The sequence below is a fragment of the Syzygium oleosum genome, unplaced genomic scaffold, assembly GCF_021117445.2.
Source record: "Syzygium oleosum isolate NSW1041296 unplaced genomic scaffold, Sole_v2.1 Sole_v2.04, whole genome shotgun sequence".
Lineage (NCBI taxonomy): Eukaryota > Viridiplantae > Streptophyta > Magnoliopsida > Myrtales > Myrtaceae > Syzygium > Syzygium oleosum.
In genome coordinates, this window is record NW_026607488.1 from 521,879 (window position 1) to 537,436 (window position 15,558).

At 41.4% G+C, this 15,558-nt stretch overlaps 3 protein-coding genes across 5 annotated transcripts; all 3 read left to right on the top strand.

The window, feature by feature from the left end:
- The first annotated feature begins 1,349 nt into the window (after positions 1–1,349).
- LOC130138089 (probable protein arginine N-methyltransferase 1) lies at positions 1,350–5,631 on the top strand. The gene is made up of 8 exons (XM_056311087.1): positions 1,350–1,766; positions 2,753–2,908; positions 3,027–3,090; positions 3,192–3,334; positions 4,172–4,259; positions 4,397–4,512; positions 4,677–4,827; positions 5,175–5,631. Exons 1-8 carry the CDS (start codon positions 1,398–1,400, stop codon positions 5,378–5,380), a joined length of 1,293 nt encoding a protein of 430 aa, XP_056167062.1. The 5' UTR covers positions 1,350–1,397; the 3' UTR covers positions 5,381–5,631.
- A 988-nt stretch (positions 5,632–6,619) lies between these two features.
- Positions 6,620–9,588, top strand: LOC115684598 (uncharacterized). Of its 2 annotated transcripts, none has more exons than XM_030609384.2 (5): positions 6,620–7,495; positions 7,816–7,868; positions 8,166–8,347; positions 8,425–8,576; positions 8,692–9,588. In XM_030609384.2, exons 1-5 carry the CDS (start codon positions 6,706–6,708, stop codon positions 9,156–9,158), a joined length of 1,644 nt encoding a protein of 547 aa, XP_030465244.2. In that variant the 5' UTR covers positions 6,620–6,705; the 3' UTR covers positions 9,159–9,588. The 2 variants fall into 2 exon arrangements, with proteins under 2 accessions (XP_030465244.2, XP_030465245.2); XM_030609385.2 differs by having other exon boundaries at positions 8,181–8,347.
- Positions 9,589–10,531: 943 nt separating this feature from the next.
- Positions 10,532–14,917, top strand: LOC115684506 (protein NDL1). Of its 2 annotated transcripts, none has more exons than XM_030609247.2 (11): positions 10,532–10,787; positions 12,114–12,213; positions 12,675–12,772; positions 12,917–13,005; positions 13,201–13,261; positions 13,342–13,428; positions 13,510–13,587; positions 13,669–13,725; positions 13,819–13,874; positions 13,958–14,093; positions 14,386–14,917. In XM_030609247.2, exons 1-11 carry the CDS (start codon positions 10,728–10,730, stop codon positions 14,602–14,604), a joined length of 1,041 nt encoding a protein of 346 aa, XP_030465107.1. In that variant the 5' UTR covers positions 10,532–10,727; the 3' UTR covers positions 14,605–14,917. The 2 variants fall into 2 exon arrangements, with proteins under 2 accessions (XP_030465107.1, XP_030465106.1); XM_030609246.1 differs by lacking the exon at positions 10,532–10,787 and adding an exon at positions 11,326–11,451.
- Positions 14,918–15,558: the final 641 nt, after the last annotated feature.

A 15,558-nucleotide genomic window follows, 5' to 3' on the forward strand; every position in this document is an offset into this window, starting at 1 on the left:
CCGTCTACCGTATGACCTGTAGGACAATTGTTGCATTTGCAAAAAGAAATTGGGAACCAAATGATAATTTAAAACACTGAAACTTATTTTATGAACACAAAAGTGTGATTCACGTACTTTATTTGCCATCCGCGATTCTATAAGGTATTTTGCTGCATTACATCTTGTTAGAAATTTCTAAGTAACTATCCTTGGTTGTAGTAAGTTTTCAACATCCGAATGGTTAGTAAGAGACTTTAGGGATAACTGCAGTTGATCCTAAAACTTGTCATGAAAGTTTTAAAACTTGTCAAGTTGGTGGGATCAAATCCTAAAACTTGTAAGCGTTTTCTGTGTGTCAAGTTAGACGGAGTAAATGGAAGGACTTGATTGCGCTTTTTGAAAATTTTGAGATCTAGTTGCACTTTCGCGATAAGTTTTAAGACTCAATTGCATTTATCACCGCACTTTAAATATCAGTAGTTCACCAATATAAAAGGAACTTGGTGATACATTTCAAAATTGATTCGACGGACAAGATTTTTTGATGTCAAATCCAGCGGCCCGGACTGTTTACGGGATTGGTACGTAAAATAGAATGTCAACCCTTAGATATTTCCTAAAAAAGAAATGTAGAATGTTGTTATGGATTATGATATAATATCATTGCTAAATCATATTTTCTAGACAAATGATGATGGCAACTTTTCGAATACTCTATTTTCTTTTATCTGTCCTATCTTTAACTCTCTTCACTTTCAGACTTTTGTTCTATCTTCTAATCCTTTTACCAGTAGGGTTGCGTGCCTATTGACGAATATTCTAGTTTAATCATCTGACTTTTGGAACATTAACCATACTTGCCTTTTCTAGAAAGTTTGAACTTGTAACATGTATGCATATGATAAGTTTATTAGAAGTCATAAAACTAATTACGAAAAGTGCAATTGAATTCCAAAACTTTCAAAAATCGCAATCAAATCTTAAAACTTGTTACGAAAGTGCAATCAAGTCCTAAAACTTATCACGGATGTGCAATCGAGGAATCCTAAAACATTCAAAAAGTGTAATCAGCGGAATGACTTAATTGAATCAATTTGAAAAGTTTTAGTATTTGATTGAACTTTCGCAATAAGTTTTAAGATTCAATTACACATTACCAACGAGTTTAAAGGTTTTCAATGCACTTATCCTGGTATGATATATATGTATATATATATATATATACATATATATATATATACTGTTTAATTTATAATTTCATGAGTATTTAGATCCACAAAGGAACCTGCTCATGCAAGGCAAGCACCATAAACCCCTCTTCGCAAGCCGTAACGTTCCTTTTCGCTTCTTCCCCTAAATCCCTAGTCGTCTCCCCTTCCCCCTTCCCCTCCCTACCTCCACACGCTCCCTCCGCCATGGGCCGTCGCAAGAGCCAGAACCACCCCGCCGCCACCACCACCACCGGCGACGACCAGAGCTTGAATCAGCACCAGCAGCAGCCCACCAAGATCCGGTTCAAGGTCGACGGCGAGGAGGGCGAGGTGGACGGCGGCGGCGGCGGCGGCGGCCAGGAAGACGCCACCGCGAGCTCCAACCTCGACGAGGTCATGTGCGACCCCGACGAGTCCACCACCGTCGCCGACATGACGGTCGACGCCTCCGCCTCCGCCTCCGCCTCCGCCTCCGCCTCCGAGGCCCACGACTCGTTCCCCGATGATGGGGATGACCATCAGACCAGCGCCGATTACTACTTCGATTCTTACTCCCATTTCGGTACGGTTCTGGTCCCGTTGGTGTCGTTCTTGAGCTTTGTTGGGGTTTTGATTTTGGTTCCGTGACGGAAGTTTCGTTTTTCTCGAGTAAAGTTTGTTGCTTTCGTTCTTCTGTCTTTGGTTTATTGCTCCATTAGATTAGCATTTGTTGCAGAAGCTTACGTTTTTTCCTTTTTCTGTGTTTTTTTTTGTTGCAGGCATTCATGAAGTAAGTGGGCTGCATATGAATTCGGAGCAGTTCCATATTTGGTTTTGATGTGTTTTGCTGCTAGTACTTTTTGTGAATGACGTCTAACTTACTGGGAAGTTGGTCTACCGGTGGTTTGGTTTTTACTTTACGTTATACAATTACATCGATTCTATTGCTCTAGTTTTTGGCCAAATGACTAGTGTTTTGGAAGAAAGATTTCAGAAATAGGGCATGTAAAACATTCTAGTAACAGCTGCATTGTGATGTCAATGTAGGAAGCAGTAATTTTATGTTATGGTTGTGTTGGGTATTGCCTGTTCTGAGTCGAACAGGGCGGCTTGGTTTTGATAATTTTGGTAGATGCTTGATTGCTTGCTCAGTCAGAAAGTGAGGTCGTAAGGTTTGATGGCATGTCATAAAGTTCTCCGAAAATACGAGATGTGGTCTGGTACTGTGGGATATTTGTTCTTGTTCGGGAAGACCAACCTATTTTTGAACTCCTCTGTATGCTTCTGCTCTGCTTTTGGGTCTTCACCATCTCGAATTGTCATCCTAGGCAAGTGTCATACTTTGGGAACAAGGGATTGTCCTTGTGGTGGTCAACCTTGCCAAGACCCAAGAAGTCCTGTTTTGATTCCTAAACGTTTGCCTCCCCTTCTCACATCTATAAAAGGGATCTCAAATTTTTACATTTTCATTGTTTAATTGACTTAGTAGATCGACATCTATCTCTATAGCAATAAGGAGCTAAACATGTCCTTTTTGACTATATTCATGACACCATACTGTGCCTATACTTTCATTGCAGGAAATGTTGAAGGACATAGTAAGAACGAAGACATATCAAAATGTCATTTACCAAAACAAGTTTCTATTTAAAAACAAAGTAGTTCTTGATGTGGGAGCTGGGACTGGAATACTGTCCTTATTTTGTGCCAAAGCCGGGGCGCAACATGTTTACGCGGTGTGTTTAAATTTTTCCTGATCCTTGTCTTCCTAATCTGCCCCTGCTGTATTTCATCTCAATGTTGCCCCTCTGTGTGTAAGTTTGATGAATGTTGTTGTTTTACTTTTTTTTTTAGATTGAGTGCTCCCAAATGGCTGACACGGCAAAGGAGATTGTGGAATCGAATGGTTTTTCTAATGGTAAGATTTCTTGATTTGTCTGATCTTGTATCTTTGGATTCTTGTAGTATCTTTGCAACTGAATTTTGTTTCTTTATTCATGTTTGTTTCATTATTTGCAGTTATAACGGTTTTGAAGGGGAAAGTCGAAGAAATTGATCTTCCTGTCGCAAAAGTTGACATAATCATTTCCGAATGGATGGGATATTTCTTGTTGTTTGAGAACATGTTGAATACTGTCCTGTATGCTCGTGACAAATGGCTTGTAAGTTGCTTGTCTTGCTTTTTGATGCAAATGCTTTTCAGAGACTGGAAATTTTTAGTATGTTTTGTTGTATGATTCTGCTTGAAAAGTACTGCATGTGAACTGCGAAATATGGAGATTCAAATACCAGCAAGTTCAGCATCTAACCGGGTCATTTTCCCCTAATTATTTTTTTTTATAAGTAATGAGAAATTCACTATGAGGTGTCAAGGGGTTATTCTCCCCTAATCAAATTTGTTGTGCAAATTTTGGTACTTCCTTTTCTTCCTTTGGCCAAACTATTTGTTGAGAGATTGCAGGTCTATTGTATTAATGAGGAAATGCAACAGGCTAAAATCATGGTTGGTCGTTCATAACTTCTAAGCATGTTTTATTGCCGTGGTGTTTCTTTCTGTTTGTGTGAAGTTGGTGAAGTGGAGGTGACTTGCTCTTTCACAAAAAATATATTCACCATTCTTAGTTCAAAGGTGCAGCAACAAACCAAAATGTACAAAAGTCTGTTTTGATTAAAAAAAAAATATTAAATTCATAATGTTGCATGCACTGCTCATTCTTGGACTTCCTAATGGTGTTACATACCTGTCTTAAATGATAAATTAGTATTCTCTCGTTTACTGAAATTTCCGCAGCAGGCCTTGCGAATTTTGCCTTTATTTTCCTTTAATGCCTTTGTTTGGTCAGAATACCTCCAGTTGCCAACTTGCCATGTTTTTGTGTTATTCTTTAGGCTTTTGTTATAGTAGTTCGCCTTTTAGTTGCTATGTTGTGTTTGCATAGCTCTTCCAAGGGTTCGTGACTATGCGCAATTTGTCACTCATCATCTTTCTTCCCTCACAGGTCAATGGTGGAGTCGTTCTACCTGATAAGGCTTCACTCTACTTAACAGCCATAGAGGATGCTGAGTACAAAGACGACAAGATTGAATGTGAGTTTAGCTTCTTGCTATTACTGTAATAATATTGGACCTTTTTAATTTAATTTGCAAAGTCTTTTTCCCGTCCAACAGTTTACTCTACCCCTACTTTTATGTTTCTCTGATTTGGCATTATTATGCAATTATAGTTTGGAACAACGTGTATGGGTTTGACATGAGTTGCATCAAGAAGCAAGCCATGATGGAACCTCTTGTTGACACAGTTGACCAGAATCAACTTGTTACACAATGCCAGCTACTTAAGGTGAGAATTCCTGGCACGTTATTGAATTTATAGTATTGATGCCTTGCAGCCCAAGACCCAATGGGCTTGAGCAGTTATCAGATAGTAGGATTTCTTCTCTCGATTCATTTCTCATCAATGTTAACAAGATATTTTTTCATACATTGGTTGCTTTCCTTTCCCAGACAATGGATATTTCAAAGATGGGTCCTGGAGATGCTTCCTTTACAGCTCCATTTAAGCTGGTGGCAGAACGCGACGATTACATCCATGCTCTGGTGGCATACTTTGATGTGTCATTTACCAAATGTCATAAGTTGACAGGCTTCTCTACCGGTATGTACTTTTTCCTTGGTTGGCTATGCATCTCTTTAGCTTCCTGGATTTAGATTGGGTTTGTTTAAATTAAATGACTTCTAAGCTTTGATGCATTTCCTTCTTTTCTCAAGATGACTTTTAAAGAACGTTTTTTATTCAGGCCTTTGTTTATTCAATGGGGAAAAAAAGAGTTACATAAAACACCTTGGAGTGGAAATGTATATGATAGTTAATAATTTGCGGATTTTCTACCAAGTCATCGGGCGCACCACGTGGCTTCACGATGAATGGCCGCATGATTGATGTAATAAAATGTTGAGGTGGCTCTGTGGAGTCTCTTGTTTATCCATTGCATCCATGTGCAGGGCCTCGATCGCGGGCTACGCATTGGAAGCAAACAGTCTTGTACTTGGAAGATGTGCTGACTATATGTGAAGGTGAGGCATTGGTCGGGAGCATGACCGTGGCACCAAACAAGAAGAATCCTCGTGATGTTGATATAAAGGTCAAATACTCGCTGAATGGTAGACGCTGCTCGGTCTCCAGAATCCAATACTATAAGATGCGATGATATGGTAATGATTATGGCGTCCTTTTTCTTCTTCCGCAATTTTCAAACCTGCAATTGCTATAAGTTCGTGTGTCAGCGCTCGTTCACAAATGTATTGAAGATGAGGCAATCGTCGAGGGCTTATTTAATTTTTCACTCCTACATTGGCATCTTTGTTTGTATCACCAATTTATTCTTTCCCGACATTCAGAAGTTCTTGAGAGCTTCAAATCATTATCTTAAAGCTTAGAAAGTGCTTTTTTGATGAGCAATCCTTCTTTGTCTGCCTCTCTGCTCCTCTTATTAGTTACTAGACACTGTGCTTCAACATTTTCTGAACTACTGCAGCACTTAGCCAGATAAGGTCAGTCGAGCTGCGTTCGTGTTTTTGATGCATGCCGGGTCTGAACGCTCGTGATTGAGAAAGTCCCAAGTCATTTTTCTCACCACATCCTACTTTAAGAAGGCCCTGATGTTCTGAAACAGGAAAAGCAAATTCCTTTTCGAGGAAAATGAGGAGTTCCTTGATATCTCGTTTTGCTGTTCGCCGTTCTTTCCGCATGTTACAAGCCGGTGTATCAACGATACTATGAATTGCAAAATCCTGGCAGCTAAAAACTTCCCCTAGGCGTCACTCTCAGATGTTTAGAAATGGGTGATCTGATTTGCTCGCGACTAGAGAGCATTTCATGTTGATCTTGATTCTTGGTGAATTGAGGTCACTCTCCTGTGTGATCTTCCTGCACTTCCACAGCTCTTTGTAACTTCCGATTCTATAGTCGGTCTCTCCGTAAAATATGCTTTTTACGGATTCATCTGTCTCTATGACAGTTCCCGCTCTGATTTTTTTGAATTAGATCGATGGGTCCTCGTCTTTCCCTTGATCGCCCGGACGATCTCCAGATCGAATTCCGGTGCTCGACTTATCCCTCGAGCTGACAGCACGTCTCTAGCATAGCCGACGGGTACTCTCCTTAGCCACACGAAATCACTACCAACATTTGTTCCCAAACACTACCAAAAAGTTCGATTAGCACGCTACAAATCTTAAAAGTTATGGAGAAAGTGCAATTTAGCACTGGTATAATTAAAAAGTGCAATCAAGTCCTACTAATCGTCCAATAACTCAGATTGGTTTGAGCCTCCGATAGCTCGGACCGGCCCGAAAAAAAACAGTTAGGCGCGGTCCGGGTTTTCGGGCTAGCAGATGCGGGGATTCACGACTGTCAAGACGACGTCGGACAAGCTCCTTCCGATTTAGGGTTTAGGGTTCTCTCTCTCCCCTTCTTCGAGCTGCCATTTGATCGTCGGAGAAGCAATTCTCCGTCAATCGTCAGTCCTCCGTCATGGAATTGCTAAAGAATGAGGCTCTCGAACTGTCAAGACCCGGTCTTCTCGTCGGCGAAAGCTTCAATCTCGTTCTGAAGCGGGCAATGGAGGACCTTTTGGCCGATATCCGCAGGGAAACCCCCAACACCGCCTCTTTCGTCGATGCATTCTACCAATTGATGCAATCTAGAGCTGACCCACATCTCGAGTCCATCTGGGTCTACGCCGCATTGACCTCTCGCGGCCGCAGTTGCGCAGGAGACGACGTTCTTGATCGCGTGGCGGCCGCGAAAGACTCGTTTCTGCTGATCAAGGCGTGCTCTTCTTCTTGTAGTCATCTGAAGAGCGTATCGCTGCTCGCGCCGGTGATGTTTGAGGTCTATGGGATTGTTTCCGAGTTGTTTGCGAGGGACTTGTCGTCTAAGAGAGACAGGAGGGCGGTGAGAGAGGTCCAGTCCTTGGTTGATGCGGTTGTTGGGTATTTAAGCATTTGCAGTTGCGAGGGTTCTTACGAGGGGGGCGGTTCGGAGACGAGCACGGGTATTGCGGATTTAGTCTGTGTTTGGTTGGGTCAAGGGGAGAACTCGGAGAGATTCTTTCCGCTCTTGACAGATGACATAAGTAGAGCTCTTATACAGGGAGGTTGCGGGGTTCATTACTTGGCAGGGGCAGTTATTGCGGAGGCGTTTTTGTTGAAGATGTGCTTGAAACTCCGTGTCAAAGGAGCCACGAGGTCGGAATTGGAGAAGGAGTTGAGGAGTTGGGCTGTTGCTTCGATAACCGGCTTTCGGAACTCTTACTTCTTTGGTTAGTGTTGCCTTTGTTTGTGTCTGAGATGTGGGTTTACTGGAAGTTTTGTCAAGGTGCTTGTTTGGCTGGTTTCATGGTTGAGTCGTCGTTTTGGTGGTCACTTGAGTTCTACTAAGTACAAAGAGATGTGTATTGGAAATGTAATTTGTGAGCATCTCCTAACAAAGTCAATCCTTGAACCTGATAGACTCAGTGCCTTGTTTTGTGCGAGGGATTATTTCGTTGCTATGATCTCATTTCTTGTCATTTAGTTTCACTTTCACTTTTCAATTCTCATCATTTGCTTGCAAACTAACAAGTGCTGTATTCTTGACCAGAGATTCTCGTTAGGATGCTTATCCAGAGTACTTTACCTGGTGCCTCCTTTTTGGTGGGTATTGTTTTCACTAGAAATCTCATTCGATTTTATTATCAGTATGCAAAGATGTCTATTGGATCTAAGCCGGGAAAGTCATTTTTGGCTAGAGACACATGCTTCTTTACTTGCTGATAATGCTGTGTGTATATAGCGACCGTGAAGGAATAATTATATTTTGTTATAGCTTCAAAAAATTGAGGTCATTTATAAGGATATTCCAAGTCTAGTGTTGAGGTGATATCTATAATGTGAAGCCAGCTGCAGTTCAGCTATATTTTCTTCCTTGAGAAATTCTCTTTCTGATTTCAGTTCTCATTTGGCCAGGGGTCAGAGGATCAAGCTTTACTTAGGAAAGTCCTATATGATGCGACTATACTGGTGGAGTACTCTTTCCTCGGTCATGAGAGAGTAGCTGATTTGCCCACTGAACATGTTAAGAATCTTTTGATGACAAGACTGATCGTTGCTTACAAAGCCATAGAGTTTTTCAGGTACCCATATTTTGATGGTGTCTGTTTGAATTTTGGTGCAATAGCCTCTTGGCATCTCATGTTTTGATATGTTGTAGGGAGCATGGGGACCAAACTCTTGCCATCTCTTACATAAATGCCTTCTCTAGTTCTGCTCTGCCTTCACAAATAATGAAACTGGCGAGGAGAGCAATTGGTGTGGAAATTAAGGCAAGTGGATCAGCAGGGTCATCACCTAGAGCACTCATAAGTAAGTAGCTCTAAAATTCTGACATGGTTGTGTTTCCATCAAATGTTCTTTTTGTGTATCATGAAGTGCCACTTGTGTGTGAGCCCTTAAATTTGTTTTTTTTTTTCCGGTCCAGAGTGGTTATTGGAACTTGAGGATCGAGGATTGAGGTTCTTTGATGATAGCTTGTTGAAGTGCCGTGCTAAATTGGTCTTTGATGTTTCTGTTGCAAATGAGAAACCGGTCTTGGAGTTGGAGGATAGGAAACAGGAAGATGATGTTCTCTTTTACATTGATAATAAAGGGGAAGAGAAAGATGTGGATGGAGATGGAGATGGAGATGGAGATGGAGAGGGCAAAGACATAGATGAATCAATGAGCGCAGCATTTATAGCAGCTGCACACGTGATGGAGATGACTGAAAATGAAGGTAAAAAGAGGAAACAGAGAAAAAGGGCTGGGAAGGAAAAACGGATCAAGTTTCTTAAGTATGAGCTTGCTGAGAATGCTGATTTGCCAGGAGAGAGGTCCAAAGGGGTTGGTGGAGATGGCGCAGGCAGCGCGAGTGAAGTTGATAATCCAAGTTCAGATGATGACGAGTAAACTGTGAGTCCATAAGGAAGAAATATGAAATGTGTTGATAACCTATGCCTACTAATTATTTCTGTGGCGACAGACTGAATTTTTGGTATGATCCAGGTGTGTCTGGATATTGATAATCCGGAGCTAACAACCTGGTGAATATGTTTCAGTGTTGTTGCCCAAGTTTTACTTCGCTGTGTGTAAAGCACATGCTGATCTTCACATCGCCAAATCATATGGAAAGGTTTTGTAGTTCTCCAGTGTCGTCCGTTCTGCGTAGAATGTACGTTAAAGCTAGTCAAGCTCTCAATAGGCAGTCGAAATTTTTTTTCATTTTTGTTCCTGGGATGGTATCATGTCCTCTAATGTAAAATTCGAGAGCTCTATGTTGTACAAGACTCTGTTATTTACATCTGCAGCAATGCTAATGCATTTAGAAGTTCTTTACAAATTAACATTATCTAGCAGGTTGCACGAGCGGTTTTTCGTCGTTCACAAAATTTTGCAGTCTCTGGAAAATTGCGAGTGTTCATAATGTTTCGTTTCAGAAGAACAATCAGTGTGGCATATATGTGGTAACTGGCGAGGCTTTCAGGCAACACAAATAGAAACCTGGGAAATATAATGTCCAAATTATTGTCAGGCTCCTGCATTGTCATGAACATTGAACAACACATGCAGTAGATCATGTTGGGTCTTGAAAGATCAAATTATCCCAGCATGGTAATGGCATCTTGAAAAATGATTGATGTTGATGTTTCGTGAATGGATAGACTCAAAGAGCAGCAAAAAGGGGGTCATGTTTTATTAGCTGCTGATGAGTAGAAAGAAGGGCAAGCAACCCAGATTCGTTGCTTCAGTTGTCGAACAAAACTCAAAAAGACACACCAAAGCTGCGAAACGTCAAAAATTAAATTGTAAAGGTTATTGTATCGATAAAAGAAAAAAAAGAAAAGATTTTCAAGAAGTGTAAGCCGCGAAATATCAAAACTTAAATTTGATCTGCACGGATTGCCATCCCATCTATTTTTCGATACGAATAGGTGATATATAACATTCCTAGAAATCCCGATTTGTAATATTACATTCCTCTTTTAGGTGACATAAATATCTCAAATTTTATTTTGTCTCTATTATGATAGGAGTTTTTTTGTTAAGTGGCAAGAAGAAGAAGAATAGATTTACATTTTTAAAGAAAAATGAGAATGTGATATTCTTCTGCAAACTCTGTTTTTTTTTTCTTTCTGATTTTTGCTCATTTTGGCAGATCCTGGTACGGCCACGTCATGATGTTGACCTGTAAATTTGACCCTTGGATTTGACCGGGTTGGTTCGACAGTGGTGAAACAGGTTTATTTTCAGTAAATCCTTCGTTCGTGCTTGCTTCCTTCTTCACCAACCTCACCTTCTCTGTCACACAGAAGAGAGAGAAACAAGAGAGAGAGAGAGAGATGGGGGGCGGCTTCTCAGGTCGGGTATAAAACCCGAAGCAAGACCGTGCATTGAAGAGGAAGAAGCAGCAGCACGGGAGGGAGAGAGGGAATTCCGGTTCTTGTGGGGGACTTTTGCAGGTGCAGGGAAGCCTCGGCCATGCGCGGGTTCGATGATTCCGTCTTCGTCTGCGTAGAGAAGATCCCCCTCGGTGGGAAGGTTCGGTTTCCATTAGCATTTACACCCAGTTTTACTTTCGGGTTCTTGCGTTTCGCCGTCTGTTGTTGGCTGCATTTGGATGGGTTTTGTGGTATCGGGTCGAACATCCGTTTCTTGTTGGCTGCATTTGGAAGGGTTTTATGGTATTGGGTTCGGAAATGCTGATGAAGGGCCGTGTCGAATGAAGATGAAGAGCGTAGATTTACGGCATTAGGAATTCGGCTAGTTGGAACAGGGGAGTTAATATTTCATGCTAGTGAATTTGATGATTCCATCGTCTTCGTCTGCGTAGAGAAGATCCCCCTCGGTGGGAAGGTTCGGTTTCCATTAGCCTCTCCCCTCCCTCTCTTGCATTCTCTTCTCTCTTGCCCCCCCACCCATTTTTTCTTTCGGGTTCTTGCGTTTCGCCGTCTGTTGTTGGCTGCATTTGGATGGGTTTTGTGGTATTGGGTCGAACATGCGTTTCTTGTTGGCTGCATTTGGAACGGTTTTATGGTATTGGGTTCGGAAATGCTGATGAAGGGCCGTGTCGAATGAAGATAAAGATAGATTTATGGCATTAGGAATTCGACTAGTTGGAACAGGGGAGTTAATATTTCATGCTAGTGAATTCGATGATTCCGTCGTCTTCGTCTGCGTAGAGAAGATCCCCCTCGGTGGGAAGGTTCGGTTTCCATTAGCCTCTCCCCTCCCTCTCTTGCATTCTCTTCTCCTTGCCCCCCCACCCAGTTTTTCTTTCGGGTTCTTGCGTTTAGCCGTTTGTTGTTGGCTGCATTTGGATGGGTTTTGTGGTATTGGGTCGAAAATGCGTTTCTTGTTGGCTGCATTTGGAAGGGTGTTACGGTATTGGGTCGCAAATGCCGATGACGGGCCTTGTCTAATGAAGATGAAGAACGTGGATTTCACGGCATTAGGAATTCGGCTAGTTAGAACAGGGGAGTTAATATTTCTTGCTGGTGAACGCAAGAATGGAGAAATGGAAGTGGGGGAGATTGAGCGGTGTTCCTCCAATGATTTCTTGATGAAGTTGCAAATTTTCGCATCTTGGGTTCGTGACGGAGAGAATTCGTGCCTGCATGTTTCTGTAATTACGTAATCTTGGCTGCTTCAATGAGGGGAGTTGTGCCCCCAAAAGGGGAGGCCTGTTGGGTGAATTGGTTGACGTGTTCGAAGAGAGCTTGAATTTAAGAATTTCCTGGAAATGAGCTTCTATTATGGCTGTTTTTTTTTTTGGTTTTCTTACTTGGTTGTGATATAGCTTCGTTTGTTTTTTTGGTCAAAATATAGCTTCGTTGTAAAGCTATTTCTTTTTGACTTTTGTTTTAGGAACATCTAATACGCACTGGCCGTGGTCCTGTATCTGTAATTGTCTACGGAGAGCAAGACAAGCCAGCCCTCATAACCTATCCAGATATAGCCCTGAACTGTAAGTGCAATTTTCTTCGGATTTTGGTGTCGGTTGCAATTCGTGATTTTGAGGTGTTTGTGTACTCTCTCTAGCCTCTACAACTCTTTTTTTTATGCTTGACTGTAGCTTTAGTCAAGTATTTCCCTTTGTTGAGATTTAAGGCAATTATGAACATGTCATTCAGCTTTTTTTTAGATCTGCAATAAAGAAACGGATCAGTTCAGTAAGAGTCATTTCTTTGGTGGTTTGTCATCTTCTGCAAAGTTGTTCTATTTGCCACCTGCGTGAATTCTGCTGTACCTGGACAATGATATGCATCTTCCTTCTGCACATTGGTCTTTGACTCAATGTCTGTTTCGTTAATCTCATATCTAGTTGTGACAGGCTGACAACCTTTTCTTGGCCAATGTGAAATGTTTGAAAATGCTTCCTGGGGCTAGTGGAATTCAGCTCTCATTCTTTCCTTGTTTAATTCTCAGATGTTACTTGCTTCCAAGGATTATTCTTCTGCCCCGAAGCATCTTCTTTGCTGCTCCACAACTTCTGTGTTTACCACATAAGCCCTCCTGGACATGAGGTCAGTGATTGGTTAACCAAAGAGCCTTTGCTGATATCTTGAATTTGTTTCTTTCTGCGTTCTGTTATAATGTAATACTCTAAAGCTACTGGGCACTATTGTTCACAAGTTTATTTTCTGGCACTCTGTTAAGAGATATTACAGTTTGGAGCTGCAGCAATTTCTCATGATCATCCAGTGCTTTCTGTCGATGATTTAGCGGATCAAATACTTGAGATTCTCAACTATTTTGGGTAATTATGGTGCTACCACTTCGTGTTGCTTTGTTCAACTAATGACATGAAAACCTCTGTCAGTGGTTGTTTTCATTGCTGTGCTTGGATACTGCTGCTCATTAGGAGAGGCATAGAAGTATTTGAATTTCTTAACTGAACTTCCTTTTCTGAGATAGAGTGAGTTCCTGATGGATACTTTCTCTCCTTGTCTAGGCTTGGCACGGTTATGTGCATGGGTGCATTGGCTGGTGCTTACATTCTCACTTTATTTGCGGTACGTACTCGGGGATCGTAAAGTTTTGCTCCAGGGTTGTTTTTAACATTAATTAACCTAGAATTTTGTGCTCAATATAGACGAAGTACAGGGAACGTGTTCTTGGTTTGATTCTTGTATCTCCTTTATCTGGACACCCCTCCTGGTCTGAATGGGTTGGCAATAAGGTATTTTATCAGATCTTGTTATCGAAATTTTTTTCCACGATGAGAGAATGGCATTCCTGAAGCTTAGGTTGCGTTTTTTAGGTGATGTCACATCTTCTTCATTTCTATGGAATGTGCCACTTGCTGAAGGAATGCTTGCTAAAACGCTACTTCAGTAAGGTATGGTATTCTTCTACTTTCCCAAAATCTCTTCACTTTCACTTATCGACTTATTTTCAATAATATTTCTGATTTTAACAGGAAGTTCGTAATGATGCAAATGTTCCTGAATCTGACATAGCTCAGGCTTGCAGAAGAGTGAGTACCCGCTGGCTATTTGCTTCACACTTTCAATTGAACAGGTCTTGTTGTACATTAAATGATTGTTCACATGATCCAATTTTTCTACAGTTGCTAAATGAGAGGAAAAGTACAAATGTTATGAGATATCTTCATGCCATTAACAGGTAAACGTTGGCAAATCTCTCTTTGCTATGATCTTAGATGTCTTGGACATACTTTTAACTGCTTCCTGGTTTGCTACTTCTAGGAGACATGATCTCACCAAACGCCTGAAGAAATTGGGCTGCCGCACTCTTGTATTTGTTGGAGAACATTCTCCTTTCTATGCAGAGGCTCTTCACATGACAACTAAGCTTGATAAAAGATATTGTACGCTGGTCGAGGTATCTATTTCTCCTTTTCTCTACAAATTACTATGCCGTATCTGGCATTTTAGATTTATAAGAATAATTAGCTGAACGATATTGTTACATTTCTTGGCAATTCAATAATTTGTTGTAACTTGTTATACCTGGATATTAGTTTTTGAGATTCCAACTGGCCAAGAAATGAAGATGCTATTTACACTTACAATCTAAACTTGTGTATCTCATTGTAGAAGCGTGCAAATCATGCAGCTATGGTAATGTCACTGCTAGAGCTCTGATTGTTAAAAGATTCGGTTGTGTCCTGCAGGTCCAGGCTTGTGGATCAATGGTGACAGCAGAGCAGCCTTATGCAATGGTAGTTCCTATGGAGAATTTTCTCAAGGCATATGGGCTATATAGGCCATCTCTGTTCAGCACTAGCCCGAGAAGCCCGCTCAGCCCTTCTTGCTCCTTCCCTGAACTTCTCTATCCCGAAAAAATGGGCTTGAAGCTCAAACCGATCAAAACAAAACTTGCAGCAAAATAGAAGCCCAAGGTTGTCAGGCGGAGTCCAAGCAAAAACTCAAAATCGCTATTGTGAATCTGTTCATTATTCTTGTGTCTTGCTTGGTTCTTTGGTTATGTAAGAAAGGTTAGAAGCTACTAAAAGGGGGGTTAGATAGATAGGAGAGGAATTTTTGTGGGTAAATAGGGAGGAGGATTCTTCCTATTCATTCATTCGTAGTTCATAAGGGATCACACCAGACCTATCTGTAAATGCACCAAGGGGCAAAAGTTCGATCCTTGACAAGCAAATAAAAATGGAAAGGAATACATATCATGGAGTTTGCTTCTCAAAATCTCTCTCTCTCTCTCTCTCTCTCTCAATGCACTTGGGCATGTACTCTTTCGCGTACCTGACCTGTTAATGTGAATTCTGATCAATTATACGTATGGCCTTCATTGTTAATCTTGCCAAACTTCATGCATATTGGGGAAGATGTCCATAGCTGGTTCCACTGATTAAGTTCCTGGTATTAGTATCAAAGACTCAAGGACTAGACATGGCCACAGTTTGGAACTGGCCGGTTCCGTTTCGTGGCCATGTATGAACCGGAACCGGTGGTTCCGGCCCTGTTCGGAACTGGCTGGTAAAAATTAAAAAAATAAATTATGAAATAAAAAAATAATGAATTATCAAATTATGAAATAATGAATTATTCAATATAAAATGTAATCAAAATGTTTTTTTTTTAATTTTTTTTTGGAACCGGGCCCGGAGCCGGCGGTTCCGGGCTGGTTCCAAAATTGTTGGAACCAGAACCGGCCCGTAGGCCACGGGCCGGTTCCGGTTCCAAACCGCAGGCCCGGTCAACGGGCCGGTCCCGGGCCGAAACCGGTCCGTGGCCATGTCTATCAGGGACAATCTTAAAGACCTACAATTTCTCTCTCTACAAATACCTATGTGTTGTTGCATCGTGCAAACTTTACCTGGTATCAT

Coding starts and splice junctions, on each gene's coding strand:
- LOC115684506 (XM_030609246.1), top strand. CDS start 11,341: ATGGCATTAGGAATTCGACTAGTTGGAACAGGGGAGTTAATATTTCAT. Junction 11,452..12,113: donor AGATCCCCCTCGGTGGGAAG/GTTCGGTTTCCA, acceptor CTTTTGTTTTAG/GAACATCTAATACGCACTGG. Junction 13,262..13,341: donor ACATTCTCACTTTATTTGCG/GTACGTACTCGG, acceptor TGCTCAATATAG/ACGAAGTACAGGGAACGTGT.
- LOC115684598 (XM_030609384.2), top strand. CDS start 6,706: ATGGAATTGCTAAAGAATGAGGCTCTCGAACTGTCAAGACCCGGTCTT. Junction 7,869..8,165: donor TACCTGGTGCCTCCTTTTTG/GTGGGTATTGTT, acceptor TTCTGATTTCAG/TTCTCATTTGGCCAGGGGTC. Junction 8,577..8,691: donor ATCACCTAGAGCACTCATAA/GTAAGTAGCTCT, acceptor TTTCCGGTCCAG/AGTGGTTATTGGAACTTGAG.
- LOC130138089 (XM_056311087.1), top strand. CDS start 1,398: ATGGGCCGTCGCAAGAGCCAGAACCACCCCGCCGCCACCACCACCACC. Junction 3,091..3,191: donor ATCGAATGGTTTTTCTAATG/GTAAGATTTCTT, acceptor CATTATTTGCAG/TTATAACGGTTTTGAAGGGG. Junction 4,260..4,396: donor CAAAGACGACAAGATTGAAT/GTGAGTTTAGCT, acceptor ATGCAATTATAG/TTTGGAACAACGTGTATGGG.